The sequence below is a fragment of the Megalops cyprinoides genome, chromosome 1 (assembly GCF_013368585.1).
Source record: "Megalops cyprinoides isolate fMegCyp1 chromosome 1, fMegCyp1.pri, whole genome shotgun sequence".
Lineage (NCBI taxonomy): Eukaryota > Metazoa > Chordata > Actinopteri > Elopiformes > Megalopidae > Megalops > Megalops cyprinoides.
The window spans coordinates 37,786,360-37,802,345 of record NC_050583.1 but is presented as its reverse complement, the minus strand read 5'-3'; the positions used below and the strand labels follow the sequence as shown (position 1 = coordinate 37,802,345).

The window sequence follows — 15,986 nt, the reverse complement described above, 5'->3', positions numbered from 1 at the left end:
CAGGGACATTGGGGATCAGGCCTGATCTCAGGGATTCAACAAAGTGAAGGCCAGTGCAAACATCAGACAAATCAGTCATGTTTCTGTGACTGCTCTGTAACAAAGCATACAGATGGACATGTATGCGTGCAAACACTCTCTCTCTCTCTCTAACTCACACAGAGACACATAAAGGGTGACAATATTTTATGACTGAGTGCCCTCAGCTTAGCACTGCTGGCTTTTAGTTAGTTTTATGGGTACATTTTAATTACACCCCACACTGACAGGTTGTATATGGACCACATATTCTCTCTGTATATGTAATGGCTGTTGTTATGTGATGAATGCATGTTAAGGAATGACCCACAAGTCTCTGCAGCCCTCTTGGATCTAAGCTACTGACACCTCTAAAAGCAGCAGCACTGTCACAGGCAAGGATGGGAGCTCTGAAAGCTTATAGGTGAATTCCTACTAATTAGTGTCGCATCCATGACACATAGAATGTCACTATTTGGACACATTGACAAATAGAGTATATGAATAAATGATACCTACCTTAACAGTCTCACATCAAACAATGTGGACTTCATTCCCAACACACCTGGTGAATATAGACTTAGGATAGTGACAATGCAGATATAAAATGCCTGGACACTGTATCTGCACAGATAATGTGTGCCCTAATTCCAGCTGTTTTCTTTTTATTTGCTGCGATCAGTTCAAAACTCTGATCTGAATCAACTGGAATTATTACCACATACCTGCATAAATGCAAAAATGTCTGATGACATGGCAACTCATTTATTCAATCATCTGAGCAACTGAAAATAACTGCATTACAACTAAGTCAATTACATTAAAGAAACAGTATAAGAGTTAAATTGGATTGTTTTACATTGCTCTCTTTTAAAAGAAAGATAAAATCATACTGGCCACAGTTAAATTACAATATGACAAATTATGAACTCTATATTCCCTGGGCTTTCATCTTCTCTTCATCTCTGGCCACAAGTTTCCATCCTCATCATAGGGAATGTGCCAGCTTGCATGATGAGTCTGTGATTGACATTGTTTCTACATAATGCTATTGCATGCATCATCCACTGCTTAGAGCAGGGCAGCATGCTGATAAGCATACCGATCATAAATGGTTCACCTCTAGGCAGAGAGCTCCTCGATGGGGTTTAGAGAAGGACAGTGCAGTGGCAGGTAAATCACTCTGAACTGTTGATGTGCTGCAAATCATCCTTGCACCACTGCCGCATGGTGGAAACTCTCATTACTCTACGCTACGGCATGTGTGATTTCTGCACCAGCTTGGCCAGGGTAATGATGCAGCTCATCCAGGAAGGTGAGCGGGTGAGTGGAGCTTTAGGACTCGAGCAACTTAGTCATCCGAGACACTTTCTGGTTCACTGCACAGAATATATGAATAGTGTCAGCCTTGATGTACCTTTTTAAACAAGGCTAAAAAAAAGTAATCCAGCTTCCATTGTTAACCCTCTGTTCATATCATGGCAAGTTATTGCTGTCCTTATTTCATTTGAACCACAGAGTGTTTTGGTCAATTTAAACAATTTAAAAACAATGGTGATAGACATGCCTTAGGAGTGTTAACACAAGTTATTCACAACACATACCTGAATAGAGTACCCCTGTTCAGTCTAACACAAAACCATATATAGTATATATATCCTATTACAATTGTCACACTATAGTTTCACTTCCAATGGCCTCCTTGACAAGCTGTGACCATGACAAGCAACAACTTGCTACCACAGTTGCAAAAATCCATGCAGTCGATTTTGTACAAGACAACACAAATATGTTATGTGATTTTTCATCAGTGGAAACTTTGCCTTCCTGAACAATTTGCAGAAAGGTTTCTCTTTAAATTTCCAACAATTTGTACCGTGAACAGCACCAGTGCCTTTTCTGAACCGAACAATCGTAGGGGCTGTATATTTCATTCAACTGAATGACATGTTGTCTTTGCTCCCCCCGTTGGATTTAATACCATTTGTATAGCAACATGGCAACATTTTGCAGCCTAAGACCTGCAGTCTCAACCACAGCCAGTCCCTTCTCAGTCAGACACTGACCCCCAGCTCTCCCTCATCATTTTGTAGGGCTGCACCACCCCACCCCACACCCACTGTTACCCCTGGCACTGGCCCCAAACTTACTAGGCCCTGACTGCCCTGCTCACACAACTTTCACCCTGGGAGCCTACAATTAAGCCCCCCTCCCTAAGTAGGGGATTATTAAGCCCCTCTCCCCAAATATTGTCCCATATAGCCATCAGCAAGGAGCAGCAAGGCAAAGCAGCAAGGTCCCCCAGTATACATAATTATCTAGCTAACACAGAGTAAGCATTATTGATTTATAAATACATCAATGTAAACAAGATTCACATATTACAATGACTAACACATCTCATAGGCTAGGCTAACTAGCTCAACGAGGTAGACTAGCTAGGTTGATTAGCTAAATCACGTTCATCCAATTGCCCTAGCAAGCCAAAAGCCACGTTGAGCACGTAAAACCTCTCTCTTAATGATAACGCCTTACTCACTACTCTGCATTTGTGCCTAAACATAAGACACATTCTGTCTGTTTGAAATGATCCCGTCAAACAGAAATAAGAGAAGTCAAACAGTCGACAAGTTTAGGGTTGGCCAGCGAGTGTGTCAGTCCCTCCAGTCACTGTCCTGCTCGTGACCTTTTTTGTTTGAGAGTTGTTTGCAGAATACACACGCAGAGAAACAGAGAAAACCAAGTTTCATTTCAATCTGCTTTGGCAAGACTTGCTCAAGCTGACAGGTTTGCAAATTTCTTGAAGCTAATTACCTCGCTTTTACTAGTAACTTGCTGTCTACCAAGCTAAACCTTGTTGCAGGCCTACTTTCATTGAAACTTGTAGGATTGTCATTGTTAGCTTTGTTATTTTCAGGTCAAATCATCACCTGGGTAGAAGCACAATGATTTGATACATGCTATGATACTTTAGCTATATTGAGTCACTTCATACAGACATGAATATATCTGTGCATTACAACAACTGTCTGAATGGAATACAGAGTATATCTGAATAATAGAGACTGAAACACTTAAACTGAACAGTTTAATACATACCTGAGTAGAGTTCATCTGTACAGTATAATGTGTCTTTAATACAGTTTACTTGTACAGTACACATCTAAACTAGAAGGATCCACCTATGCACAGCCCCTTCTCACTAGCTATATTGATCTGTACTGTAAGTGTAAATATGTGGAAGATTCCTGCTACTTCTAAGTAGGCTCAGTTTGTTTGTGTGTGTGTGTGTGTGTGTGTGTGTGCCTGCTTTTGTATGCACAAGCACAAGTGTCCCTGTTTTCTTTCCAATGATGTGACTATCATTGCTTCTGTCACTTTTGCTTCCGCGAGAGGCTATACATTCAGCATGCTTTAACACAGTTGAAAGCCCTGGCACGCTCCTTATGCATCTACAGAGGTGTGTGATTTGAACGTTAAAATTTACAGCGGTCCCCTGGCTGTGCTGGATCTCCAGCGGAACAGCGTGCACCCACGGAACGGCCTCCCCCGCCTCGGCGGGATCGTGACCCCTGTCCCATCTGTATTCCTCCGGCAGATGCATGGAGCGCGGACTGCACTCAGAGCGGGGAGTAAATTAAGAAGACCAGGATTGCAGAGGCAGGCTTCAGCCCTCGACTTAAATCTCACAGAGGACCATAGATTACAGTTTAAACTGTGATCGATACAGAACCGCTGTACGGATTTGGAGAGCTCAGGCCAGCACAGCACTGCTCTCACACCATGAATGCCTGACCAAAGCTGTCACCCCTCTGGGACTAGAGCCTCCATTCCAGCGGTCATTATTACTATCATAACCACAACGGAGGTCACTGTGACCAAACAAAATAGGCTGATATCAATGACACAGCATCTCTGGTGAAGAAGCAGCCACAGAGCAACGGAAAAATCTGTAGCATTCAGTGTAACCCTGAATAACCAAGCCAATATTTTACTGCTATTGTATGTGCTAATTTTACTTGTCAATGACATGCAAGGCCATCATGGCCACGTACATTAAATGCCACAAGACCAACAAACATGTACAGCCAGTAACACAGAACATCTGAAATACACGCAAGTAAACAAAGAATGTTTTTATAAAACACAGCAATTTACTCACACATACAAATCAAAATGTATGTTAATGCCATTAAACATACAAGTAAACATGTGCCTGTAGCAGCTGATGTGATTAGCCAGAGCACTTCATTCAGATTTGAAAAGACCACTATGATCAATCTAGAGATGCTGTGTACCTTACAGAATTGGGCACAGCAGCCTACATGAAATGACATAGCTAGCCAGCAAAGGAGGTGTATTATGACATGCAGAGAACCTAGGCAGAAACAGTATCTGAAACTGTTCTAGCACATATGCGCTGTGTGAGGTGACAGCAGATCAATGATGTAGTAGTTGCGTTGCAGAGAATCCAGACATATTGGTGATGTCGGGCTGAGTGTGAATGCCCAAAAGGTTGTTGCAGCGTCAAGGAAGAAATAAGAAAACGGGCTAAATCGACAGTTGCTGTCAAACACAGAAAAAGGGTGTGATAACTATCACATGTTTCTGCCTTTTGGACTTTAACAAAGGGGTACCATCACAAGGTTTACTTGCATACCCTGAGCACTCAATAGTACATATTATATCATATAAAAGGTTGGATCCTTGCAGCAGGAAGAATAGAGAGAAGGCATCTGTAACAGCTGAACTATATAGCAGAGATAGCTTCTACACATTTGTGCAAGAAGATAATGTAATAAGTATGAAAATGTTTGATGTGTCCATCAAACCCAAACCCTCCAACCACACATTTTGACATTACTACCACAGTTAGGGGTACCTGCGGCTGTCAAATTACACGTAATGCTGTACATGTCAAAGAAGAAAGATAACTTTAAATTGGCTACAATGAACAAGTGTTGCCAAAGGTTGAATATGAGTTATAGAAGTTATAGAAAGCTATAGTGAGAGGTATTACTAGGAATACTGGAGGATTTGTGATGATGTAAAAGGCAGGAAAATTAAGATGGAGAAGAAGAAGAGGACAAGGAAGCAAAAGAAAGACATTAGGAAGAAAGTTCAAAATGGTACGAACTCACTAACTGGTCATGGGAGGTTGTATCCGAATTCCATATCTTTAAATCAGGTCTGAAAGGACCTTAAATACCTTCTGAAAGGAGTCAGACCTAAGGGTCAGTGAGCCATTGAACAAGTACAATATATTATGTGTCATCCATTTGCTGATAGAAATGCTTGTACTTGATTCGGCATTCACATAACAAAAGCATTATTTCTCACTGGGACATAATGTTCCACTCAGAGAAAAGTGTTTCATACATCCCATGACATGGTTGCAATCATGCATGCCCCAGTCCAAAGGTGCTCTATGGTGGGTAATTGGATGGCCATTCCATCACACAAGTTGCGCCACCCCAGAAAACTCTGAAAAGCAGAGGTTGCCCATAGGCTTAGTGATTTGTACGCATCATTAAATCACTTTAATGCTAATTTGTGAATGTATACCTCGGAGGAAATGCATGAGTTGGAATCAGTGATTGCATTTTAATTCCAGCTTGTTATTCAGCAGCTCGCAGCCCTTGTGTGTCTGAACATAACCTCACCCTGTCCGCTTCCAAACTGGTCCAATCAGCCTGTCAAGTCACACAAATTGAACCTCAGAATTTATGCAGATTGGTTCTATTGATAACATAGACTGAAGTAACTTGTAATTAGAAACATATACAGGTAACTGATTGCATAGGGTCTTTAGTATTAATCATTTGTCATTTCAATCATTTCACACTCTGTTGGGGCCTCCTTTTGCCCTAATGAAAGAGAATGTCAATAAACATATGCCTCTACCTGCTGCTGAACTGATTACCCCTGCAAATGGTGAGAATTATGATTGATGACTTGATTTGCGCCATCTGTGTTCTGAAATATTGCATCCCATATTCTCAGGAAAAAGCATACCTGGAACTGCCCAAAAAGTGGCTGTCAAACTCTACATCGTTATATCAAGGGGAGACCCCATCTTAATTACTTTAATGAAGCCCTTGATTGGATCGGAAGTCAAATTGTCCATGATTCTAAAAGCATTCAGGCCCTGAAGACCTGGAGTTACCAAGCATGATCTAGACCCTTGATTACTTAATCAGCTCTATAACCAGGCTTAATTACACAGAAAATTATAATGACTGTGTCTTCAAGGTGCTCAGCAACTGGTGAGGGAATTAAAAACAAAAAGCAGCCATTACTTTTCCTCCTGTACTCTGAGTCTCCAATGTGATAATACGTCGCACTGAGGTCACTTTCTCTACATTGTGCATTGCTTTTCAGTTAAGGTGTGACTTGGACCATAACATTGTTTTTAATCCAAAATTAAATTTCTACTAAACAGTTCCCCTGCTCTGTCCTTGGATGATTTGATTTCAGAGGCTACCTCATAAATCCAGCAGTTCTGAGTCAGATGAAGCGCACCTGAACTCGCCAGTGGGGTGACTACTCCATAGCCGTGTGGGACACGGTGAGGAAAAGCTGCCAGAGACAAAAGCGGCAGGTTCAGGGCTCAGCAGGTCTCCTGGGTTATCTGTGGATGAGGCAGGCTCAGTGCAGACAGACAGAGAGCACGACAGATGTTCTCTGACACCTCTTACTGCAGTGTAAACAAGCAATCTCAGATTTCCCCCTGAATGCCCGGAGAGGACACACGTACGCCGGCGTGACAAAAGCAGCCCTGTCTCTGCAATGGAGGGCAGGAATTGAGGAGTTGGCGTCCCTGGCAAAGCAGTTAACCGGCTGCTCCCTCCAACTGCCTGCGTTGCCTGCACTTTATCTTCCCTCCCCGGGTCACACACACCTGCAGGAGCCCTGAGCCCGTCCACACGGGCTGGCCAGCTGCGCCACTGATGCTCTAATCTATCTGACCTGTCAAAGTCTGCTTAATCCCACCTAAACTTCCCACAGTGGAAAGGCCAGACCTAAAACAGATGGAGGCCAGGTCAGGATGGAGGGAGGCAGAGGGATTTTCTCAGCGGTGATGGAAGCGGAGACCAGCCGGAGGATTACTGTGATCACAGCGGCTGGGATGAGTGAGACCAGGGGTGCTGATATGTGTGGTGGGGGGGGGGGGGGGGGGGGGCACACACCAGCGAGGTGCGGAGGGGTGGAGAAAGGGGGAGATGTGTTAGATGAAGACGGGGGAGAGATGGGCTGAAGGGGCCTTCCGACCGCCGCTGCGCTCTGACAGTCCCGTGCCGGGGAGCTGACAGGATAACGATCACCCGCGAGGCCTGTGACTGTGTGATAATGGGCGGGGGTGGGGTGGGGGTGATTATTCAAACACAGTCGGTAGCAGTTGGGTTTGCACAGCTACTCTCAGGCACAGAGAATGAATGTGAATACAGATACAGAGGGAAGCACACCGGGAAGCTAAAAGAGCCGGTCACGTTTCAAGGTGCTGGGAAGAAATGTCAGATGCTTAATAAGATTTTGGCACAGAGAAAGACATCCAGCAGTACATTCCTCTATTTCAGATTACAGAACAGCAGGCTGACAAAGAAATTCAGCTACTGAAGCAAAAGAATGGAGATTGATAAGTCCAGGTCTGCAAATGGGTTTAAATGGCACCGGCGCCAGGCGATGGCTTATTTGCATAACCTAGCAACTAAAAGGTCCCAGGAAAAGGTCAGTCTTGGTCAAAACGGCAATGAAATTGGATTCTTATTTCCATTACTGAGGCTACAAAGGATGTAGCAAGTCCATGAATTCTTATATGAGGAGAACAGACAGAAAAGGGGTGAAAATATTGTGTACTCAACATCCTCTGTGTACAGGTGACAATTGGCAGAACAAATGGAGGAGATGCATCTAGACAGAAAGACACCTGCACCCACTCGTCCGTGTGTTCTTTTCCCATTTCCAAGACAAACTACAAAATGCCTGTGAGGAGAAGCACGTATTCGCCTTTCTTGTTCCCTCTCCCACTCCGTCTCCCTTGCTCTTTCTCCCGTCACATTCATTTCAACCTCTGTAATTCTACAGGTTGCAATCTGTGTGGCAACAGCAATCGCACCGCAAACCGTCATCTCATGGCAACCATCAGATTTCAGTTTCCTAAGAAAAGCTAAAATATCCACAAATGTGTTTCATATTTGTCAATGCCAGTTCACCAAGATGATCCTTCACTGAATCAAGCGCTGATGAAGCCGTGCAATATTTGTACCGGTGATCTAAGGCTGACGATCACGGTGATCTTTCAATTCCACGCGGCTCCGTCACGTAACTCTCTCTTTTCTGAATGACAAATTACGCCCTTCGACAACCCTCCCACCCATCTCATATTTTAAACCTGGGTCCGCAGTTCACGCACTATTTGTCTTTCGGCTCACGTCTCCCCCAGGTTGTGCCTCGCCGCCTGTCAGGGTCCACCTGGAAAGCTTCCAGGCCCTGTGCCTTCCCCGGTCCGATCCCCTTCCTTCCTGCTCACACTTCACGTACAAAAGCATCCAGCTCCTTCCCCCGCTCTGTCCCCGGGGTTCTCTTCCCAAACGTCCGCATGACACAGCCGGTGTGCCTGGAGCTTGCCCTCTGAACACTGATTCCAAAGTCAATTGACCAATCCCTAGTATGAATTTCAGAATCTTTTTTTCACATCTACAGGTCCACATTCACATGGCTGTTGTGTAGGCTGGGAGGTAACGGTGAGTGTGCGCGTTTCAGCGCGAGTCTTATGCTCCTGTGTGAAGGTGTGAGCGAGGCGCACATGTGATTACTGTAAGTGTGAATGTTTATTGGTGCATGCAGACTGCCACTTACGTCTCCTCTCACAATGGCGAAGCAGCTTTCCGCCGCTCTGTGAGGGTAACTTGCTCATTTTTATCCCTCACCTTGGAGAAGGAGAGAGGGACAGATGCAAGTTGTCCCGCCTCCAAATCTGACCTATCTGATTCTCAGTGCCCAGCAGACCACAGCTGCATCTCTTAAGTGTCCAACTCAAAACTCATTCACCTGAACACCAACATTTGCCACAAACAGGAGTACACACGCAGAGAAATTACAACCTATTGTATGGATTTCCCCATTCTGGTGCCAATGGGGAGCTGTCAACTGGACACGTCCTTTTTAAGGAGTCAAGGTTGACAGACTCATTTGGGGTTTCACACATCAGTAGGCCTCTTTCTGATGCCATTGTTTTTGCCATTTGCTTGCCTCAGGCGCAGCTAACAGGGAACTTGATCAAAGCAGTCCAGCGAACATGCAGGTAGATTTTCACAGCATCACCCTCTGTGATTCTAATAGAGATCCAGCACAACCTGTGGATACACTTTGACAATCAACAGCGTCCCACACACCACGGGAGTGGTACAAAGAAACACAGGAAGACAACAGATGAGCAGTGCACCGAACCGAGAGAATAACTGTCACCCTCAGTTCTGCAGATCACAGAGCAGAAGCACAAACTCCCCAGAAAACTGCAGAGAGGGGAGCCCTTACACATACACACTGCAAGCTTACTGAAACTCAGAGAACCCTGTGGTAAACTGGCCTAATCTTATTTGCGTGTCACGCCCCAAATGACACTCAGAAGCAGCGAGTGATTGCAGCCACCAGAACCCCGTCAGGATTCGGCCCCTCTTTGAAAGGGTGGCTCAAGAAGCCCCCTGAGAAAGTGACTGGCTGGAGACACTACAGGAAGAGGCAGAGGACTCACGGTTTTGAAGTCGTGGTGGCTGCACTCCTGGCCCCTGTAGCGGCAGTACAGCATCATGTCTTTGAGGTCGTGGCCCACGCGCTCCGTGAACTCCTTCATGCTGAAGGGTTTGGGCTTGTAGCCCGTGAAGTTGGCCCGCTCTGCCAGGAAGTCCAGCACCTCGGGCTCGGCCAGGTGGGGGTCCTGGATGCGCAGGTGCACGTCCAGCAGGGCCAGCAGCTCGCCGGCGTGGTACAGGTCATTGCGCGTGAGTTTGGTGAAGCGGTAGGGGTTAAGGTTGCAGATGGTGACAACGGGGAACACCAGGCTGTTGGAGACGACAGCGTCCACGCGGGTCACGTGCGGGTAGGAGAAGAAGTAGGCCAGCCGCTCGGCGCTCTCCAGGGCTAGGAAGCCGAGCGACGCCAGGAAGGCGGCAGCCCAGAAGAGGCGGCGTACCGTGAGCGGGCCGAGTGCAAAGATGAAGCGCAGGCCATGCAGGGTGGTTTGGTGGGCAAACACCTGCCAGGAGGAAGGCTGGAGGCTGCCCCCACTGGCTTCACTCTCACAGCTCTCCTTTAGATCCATCGCGACTGGACCCCCTCCCTCCGGCTCCGCCCTGGGGAGCCCCACTCCACGAACCGCTGTCCTGTGGGAGAAATGAGGGGGAAGGAGAAAGAGAGAGAGGGAGAGAGAGAGGGAAGGAACCAAGTGATGGACCTTTACTGACCCCTGAGCACTCCCACCACCACCCCCTTCCTTTCTCTCCTCCTAAGCACTCCAGAGAGCGAGAGGAAGGGGAGAAACAAGCACCCCCCCCCCCCACCTAAACTCCACCCCGCCTTTTCAAGCAGCCCTCCCCACCTCAACCGCCCTCCTAACCGCAACACTCACTACCCCACTACCCCTAAACTGTTTACATGCCATTCACTCAACTCATCGTTCTTTCGTGCCCTTTCTCCAAAACTCTTTAAGAGGCAGAAAAAGGAAAAAGGGAAGAAAGCGCAGAAGACAGGGGGCACAGAGACACCAAGGTGAGTCCAGCGTAGCAGAAAAAGGAGACGGAAAAGCCAATCAAAGATGCCTCTGTTCCTAACTCACCGGGCCCACCCCCACCCCTCCACATAGGCAGGAGGACAAACACATGCACACGCACGCACTCACTCACATGCGCGCACACCCACCCACACAAACACTCACACACACTCGCACACTGCTTCGCTGTCTCTGTGTCCCCAGTGTCAAGGCTAAGCACCTCTCCGTCAGCTTAGGAAGTTGACATCCATCCGGCGTGCGCGTGTGAGAGTGGGAGCATGTGCGCGAGGGAAAGCGCTCGTGCGTGTGGGGGTGGGGGGGTGAGTGAGTGGGGGAGGGGGGGTTGTTGGAGGGGGGTGGGGGGGGGGGTTTGGTTGTCGGCGATCAGTGCTGCCAGTTAGTTGCGCGCGCTGATCCCGGCTCCTCCTGTTCCTCCTCGGCCAGCCGTCGTTTCGCTCCCTCTTCTTCTCGGCTCATCCACAGAAACAGTGAACGAGAGCGGTGCTGGAAGAGACAGCAGACACACACACACACACACACACACACACTCTCGCTCTCTCGTGCTGAGAGGGAGGGGGAAGAGGAGAGGGAGGGAGGGTGAGAGACAGAGAGAGCACACAGACACACACACACACATACGTACACACACGCACGCCACTATCTGTACGGGAGCCTGCTCTTATTGAATCTGATCTTGTTTTTCCTTTCCTTTTGCCTTTCTTTCTGCTGGCTACTTCAGTTAATATGCCCCCTTTCCCAGAAAGGAGGGAGATGAACTGATGCCGGAGACAGAAAGGATTCAAAGAGTAGTGGGGGGCTGATGGCTTTGGGATGGAGACACAGGGGGAGGTGGGGAGAGGAGAGGAAAAACAGGCAGAGGAGGGAGAGCAGAGCAGAGTCACCCCTTTTGGAGCTGACGACAAGCAGCGCGCCGGGGCCCTCGGGCGCTGATCGCACGCTGATGTCACGGCTCCAGCACACACAGAGAGAAGGAGTGCAGGGGGAGTGGAGAGGCAGTGTGAGGAGTAGGCAGGGCCTGCGTCTTCCTCCTGACTGACACACAGGGGAGTCGTGGTGACACTGAGGGAGCAAAGGCTATCACCCATATCCTCAGGACAGGATGCTTAAGAGGGGATGATTGACAGGGGGAACAAAGACAGATTAGCTGGTGTTTTTCATCAGTCTCACAGCAAACTGTCTGCGTGTGGTCTGCACAAGCATATGTGTGTATATATTTATTTGTGGGTGTATGCGCGTGCATGTGTGCTTGCTTGTTTGTGAGTGTGTGTGTTTGTACGAGTGTGTGTATGCGCTTGCATGTGTGCATGTGCACGTGTGTATTTTTGTGTGTACACGATAACATGGTGGGAGGGGAGAGCTGTGACAGAGTGAGTGTGAAATGCTGAGGTGAGAACAGGAGAGGAGAGAAACAGTTCTGTGATCGAGAGGTGCCAGGCGAGAACGCAGGAGGCAGGAGCATGTTACCACATTCAGACCCACAGGCAGACCGTCACACATGCCATTCTGAGGCACTGCTCCAGGATGAAATCAAACATGCCTGGGTGAGAAACTCCCACCAGCTCCCACCTCCGGCCTCTCTGACCAATCCACTCTGCCCTCACCTACATGCCCCACCCCCTAAAGGTGATGGGTGTCCTTTTCAACCGAAAAAAATGAATCTTGACCTCACCTCTGCACCTCTTCTGTGCTATCTGAGCTGACCAAGCCATGGTGCTTAACTGCAGCATGAGATGCTCCTTACAGTACAAAACGTATCAACATTCATCGGTAATTTCATTATTCCCTCTCCTACTCCAAGGATGCAGGATTTTAATGAGTGAACGTGTGAAGGATGCAGGCAATGTGAGCATGGAGATAACAGCACTCCAGTGATGTCAAATCACATTTGACTCCATGCTTAAATCTCAGAGCAGCGCCTTGCCTCACAGATACAGATGTATCACACGGAGTGTATTGACAACACAAGACTGAATGCTTGTTCCAAGGGGGAACATTTTAATGAAGGAATATGGATATTTCACCCTCTGCCCTCCTGTCAATTATTTACATTTCAAGGCTGAATGAATGCAGAAATAAAATAGCAAGGGGAATCGGCTCAGTACTGCTGACCTGCTGACAGCAGTTTACCTGCATAGACTAACAAGGTAGAATCAGATGGCCACTCAGATAGACAGGGCTGACAACAGAAGAGGGTGCACTGAATATTTATAATTCATGTTCTACATCTCTTTGTTACAGAAGCCCAAATAACCCCAGTAACACCTTTCTATAAATTCAGACAGCACACAATTCAGTATCCAGTATTTGTTAAATTGTTTTCATATTCGATAGTGTACATTTTGTTTGTCCATTTAATCACGCTCCGGACATAATGGGTAAGTTACACTTCTGAGTCTGGAAGGGGACATGCCCGGCAAATCAGGTCATTAGCCACGGCGGCGTGTGATGCTGCACATAACGCCCTCCTACCGTCACAGTGACTGACTCAAGCCCCTTGCTACACAGCTCATGTCCTCAGGCTCTCTACTGCCAGACTCCCGGTAGAGTGAAAAAGAAAATAATTAACCACCTCAGCAGTGAAAATGACAACGAGAAAGGCAGCAATGTCCCCATCACGTTTGTAACGTGGCACTCTTCTGAAGAGAGCCGAAGGGGCGGTGTGCTCTGGGCAGTCCGCCTTCTCCCGGGGGGGAGGTGTGTTTAGAGCTCCGTTTGGGCCGCTCCCTGTCGCATACGCCAATCGCGTACGCCAATCACGATCACTACACCCAGCCATTTTTTCCAATTAAGTCGGCCGTGGGTCCTGACAGCTGCGGGGACTCAAGCTCAGTTCTGTTAATTACTTCATTAGACAAAGCTCTCTCTTCCACTGCTGAGGAAGTGGTGCTGCACTGGCAGGCGTGATGGTTCCCCCGCCATGTTGGCTGTGCAGAAGTCGCGCACAGCTCAGGGCCCGGAGGGACCACAGCCAGTGCACTTCGCATGTTGAGCACGCGAGACACTGGTGTCAGTGTAGAGCCACATGAAACATGTATCTGTCAGTGGATCTCAAGGTTGTTACTTGCCAAAGTGACTTGAGGGAACCTGACAAAAAGTGTTCCATCATGGGAAAATTGTGTGAAGATATAATTAAGATAACCTGCCAAGGGGATACAGGTGAGATCAATCCGATACGTCAGAAGGTTTAAAACTTTGATGTCGTTTTGAGTTTGAAAATCAATACAAGCCAGTGTGAGACAAAACCCGTGTCATCTACAATATCCTATAGACATGAGAGCAATGGGTTAATAATGCCATCCTGTGACAGAATGTACCCAGTGATTTCAATTCACCAGACTAAGCAGCAGAAAGGACTAAGCAGCAGAAAGGACACCTCTGTGCTTTCAAATCAAGCACGTTTTTCCTGGTCTCAGAGTGTGAGGGAGAAATATGGCACGTCATAAAATATTTTCTAATCTGCCAACTGCACTTACGGCAGTAAATTGTGGCAATTACCTTTGACATATGAAATTTCAACCAGGTAAGTATACCGAACCAGTTGAACTCTCTGCCAAAACTCCCTCAGAAAAAAAATCACATTAAAATGAATTCATCTTGAATGTGCCTCTATCAGTGTATGTCTGGTGGTCTGGTGGACTGGTGGGGGGGGTGGCGTTACATGTTTGATCTGTTTCTGGTCTGGTCTGGTCTGTCATTTCGTCTGTTTGGGTTTCAGTGCAGTAATTCTACAGTACACGAACCAGACAGAGTGGCCAAGCTCAAATGTGCCCTATGCACCCAATGTGCTCACAATGTAGAGGTGAGGGAAGGGGTCAGGTCACTGACTGAACTGGCTGAATTACAAAGTGAGAATACATTGCGGGCCTGAGCTGACCCACACCTATGGTCCCGACCTTGAAATGCAATGAAAATGCAAAACCACAACAGAATTAATGTGCAACGTCTGCATTTCTGATGAAAGCTGTTCCCTCATTTGATATGTTTTAAACTGTCATTCAGTGACTCACAGTGTTAGTCAGCACCCTTATCATTTTGTAGCCTGCTCCTGCCTGTGTCCTGAGGCTGAAGATGAATTTCAGCTGGACTTGGTTAGCACTTGGATGGCTGATTTCCTGGGAAAATGTTCTGGCTGTTGCTCAGCCAGCAGGGGGCAGTCTTCCTTATACACCCATAAGAGCATTACATTGCATGCAGTTACATGAACACCAATACCTTACTAGAGTGACTGAGACATAATACTGTGGGAGACACTTTGTTTCTGAAGGGAAGTTAAACTGAGTTCCTGACTCACTGTGGTCATCCAAAATCACGCTTTTCAAAACAGTAGCTGATCGCAACCCAAGGGAATTCAAAAACTGGCTCTGCCTGCTGAATGTTGCCCCCTACAGCCAATCCTTGAATAAGAAAAATTAGTCCTCGATTTACTTTTCTAAAATAAACAAATAAAAAAAAGGCTGTACTTCTTTAGACTGCATCTAGGACCTGAAATGCAGTTGAACAGCTTACAATGAAGCTTGACTTAAGTGGCACTCCCCTATCAGTGTAGTGGTGAACCTAAGGCATGCTCTCTGGTAATCAGTCTGCTTGCTCATTAGGTACAGGATTTAGAACTACAGTGAAGGGAAAATCAGGTCAAGCCTCTGTGTATCATATTAAGTATGATGCTGCCTGGTATCAAGGAGGTAGAGAGAACAATGTGGGCAAACGCAGCAATGGTAAAATGGGAACAGGCATCATGTCAAAAAGAAAGGCATGTTTTTTTCTGCATTTGATTCATCAAATCGAAGGGCGTGAATTATGAAGCTCTCTCTGTGAACAGGACCTCTGCTCTGAGATGAGCCTGTGTGAAAAAGCTCTTAAGCAAACAGTCTCACGCTGAGTCATGTTTTCGTTCCTGATGTTTTATTTTCGACTGAACATATTTCAGCTGAAAAGAGAGGCTGCAGATTTATGCCTGGCAGAATGAGTGACGAGGAAATTAAACGGCCCTTGACATTTTATCAAATAATTAATGAAACCGGGCAAGATATGCTTGTGAAGTTTGCTTAAGTAATTACAGTTCCATAACTTCGTAATGGCTTTTAAAAACTGTAAAAAAAAAAAAAAACACAGGAGATAATTAGGATGTAAAAAAGAAACTGAGGACAGAAGCCTTGCTAAGGTAATTACTGGCAGGACG

General features: G+C 46.7%; 1 protein-coding gene across 1 annotated transcript in view; it reads right to left on the bottom strand.

Moving 5' to 3' along the window:
- Nucleotides 1-11,047, bottom strand: part of LOC118780201 (acid-sensing ion channel 2-like) — a 266,399-nt gene extending 255,352 nt beyond the window's left edge. The window contains exons 1-2 of the mRNA XM_036532592.1: nt 11,007-11,047; nt 9,773-10,400 (exon numbers count right to left, since the gene is read on the bottom strand). Of these exons, the coding sequence (XP_036388485.1) occupies nt 9,773-10,339 (567 nt within the window). The 5' untranslated portion in view covers nt 10,340-10,400; nt 11,007-11,047. The remainder of the gene's footprint in view (nt 1-9,772; nt 10,401-11,006) is intronic.
- Between the last annotated feature and the right edge of the window lie 4,939 nt (nt 11,048-15,986).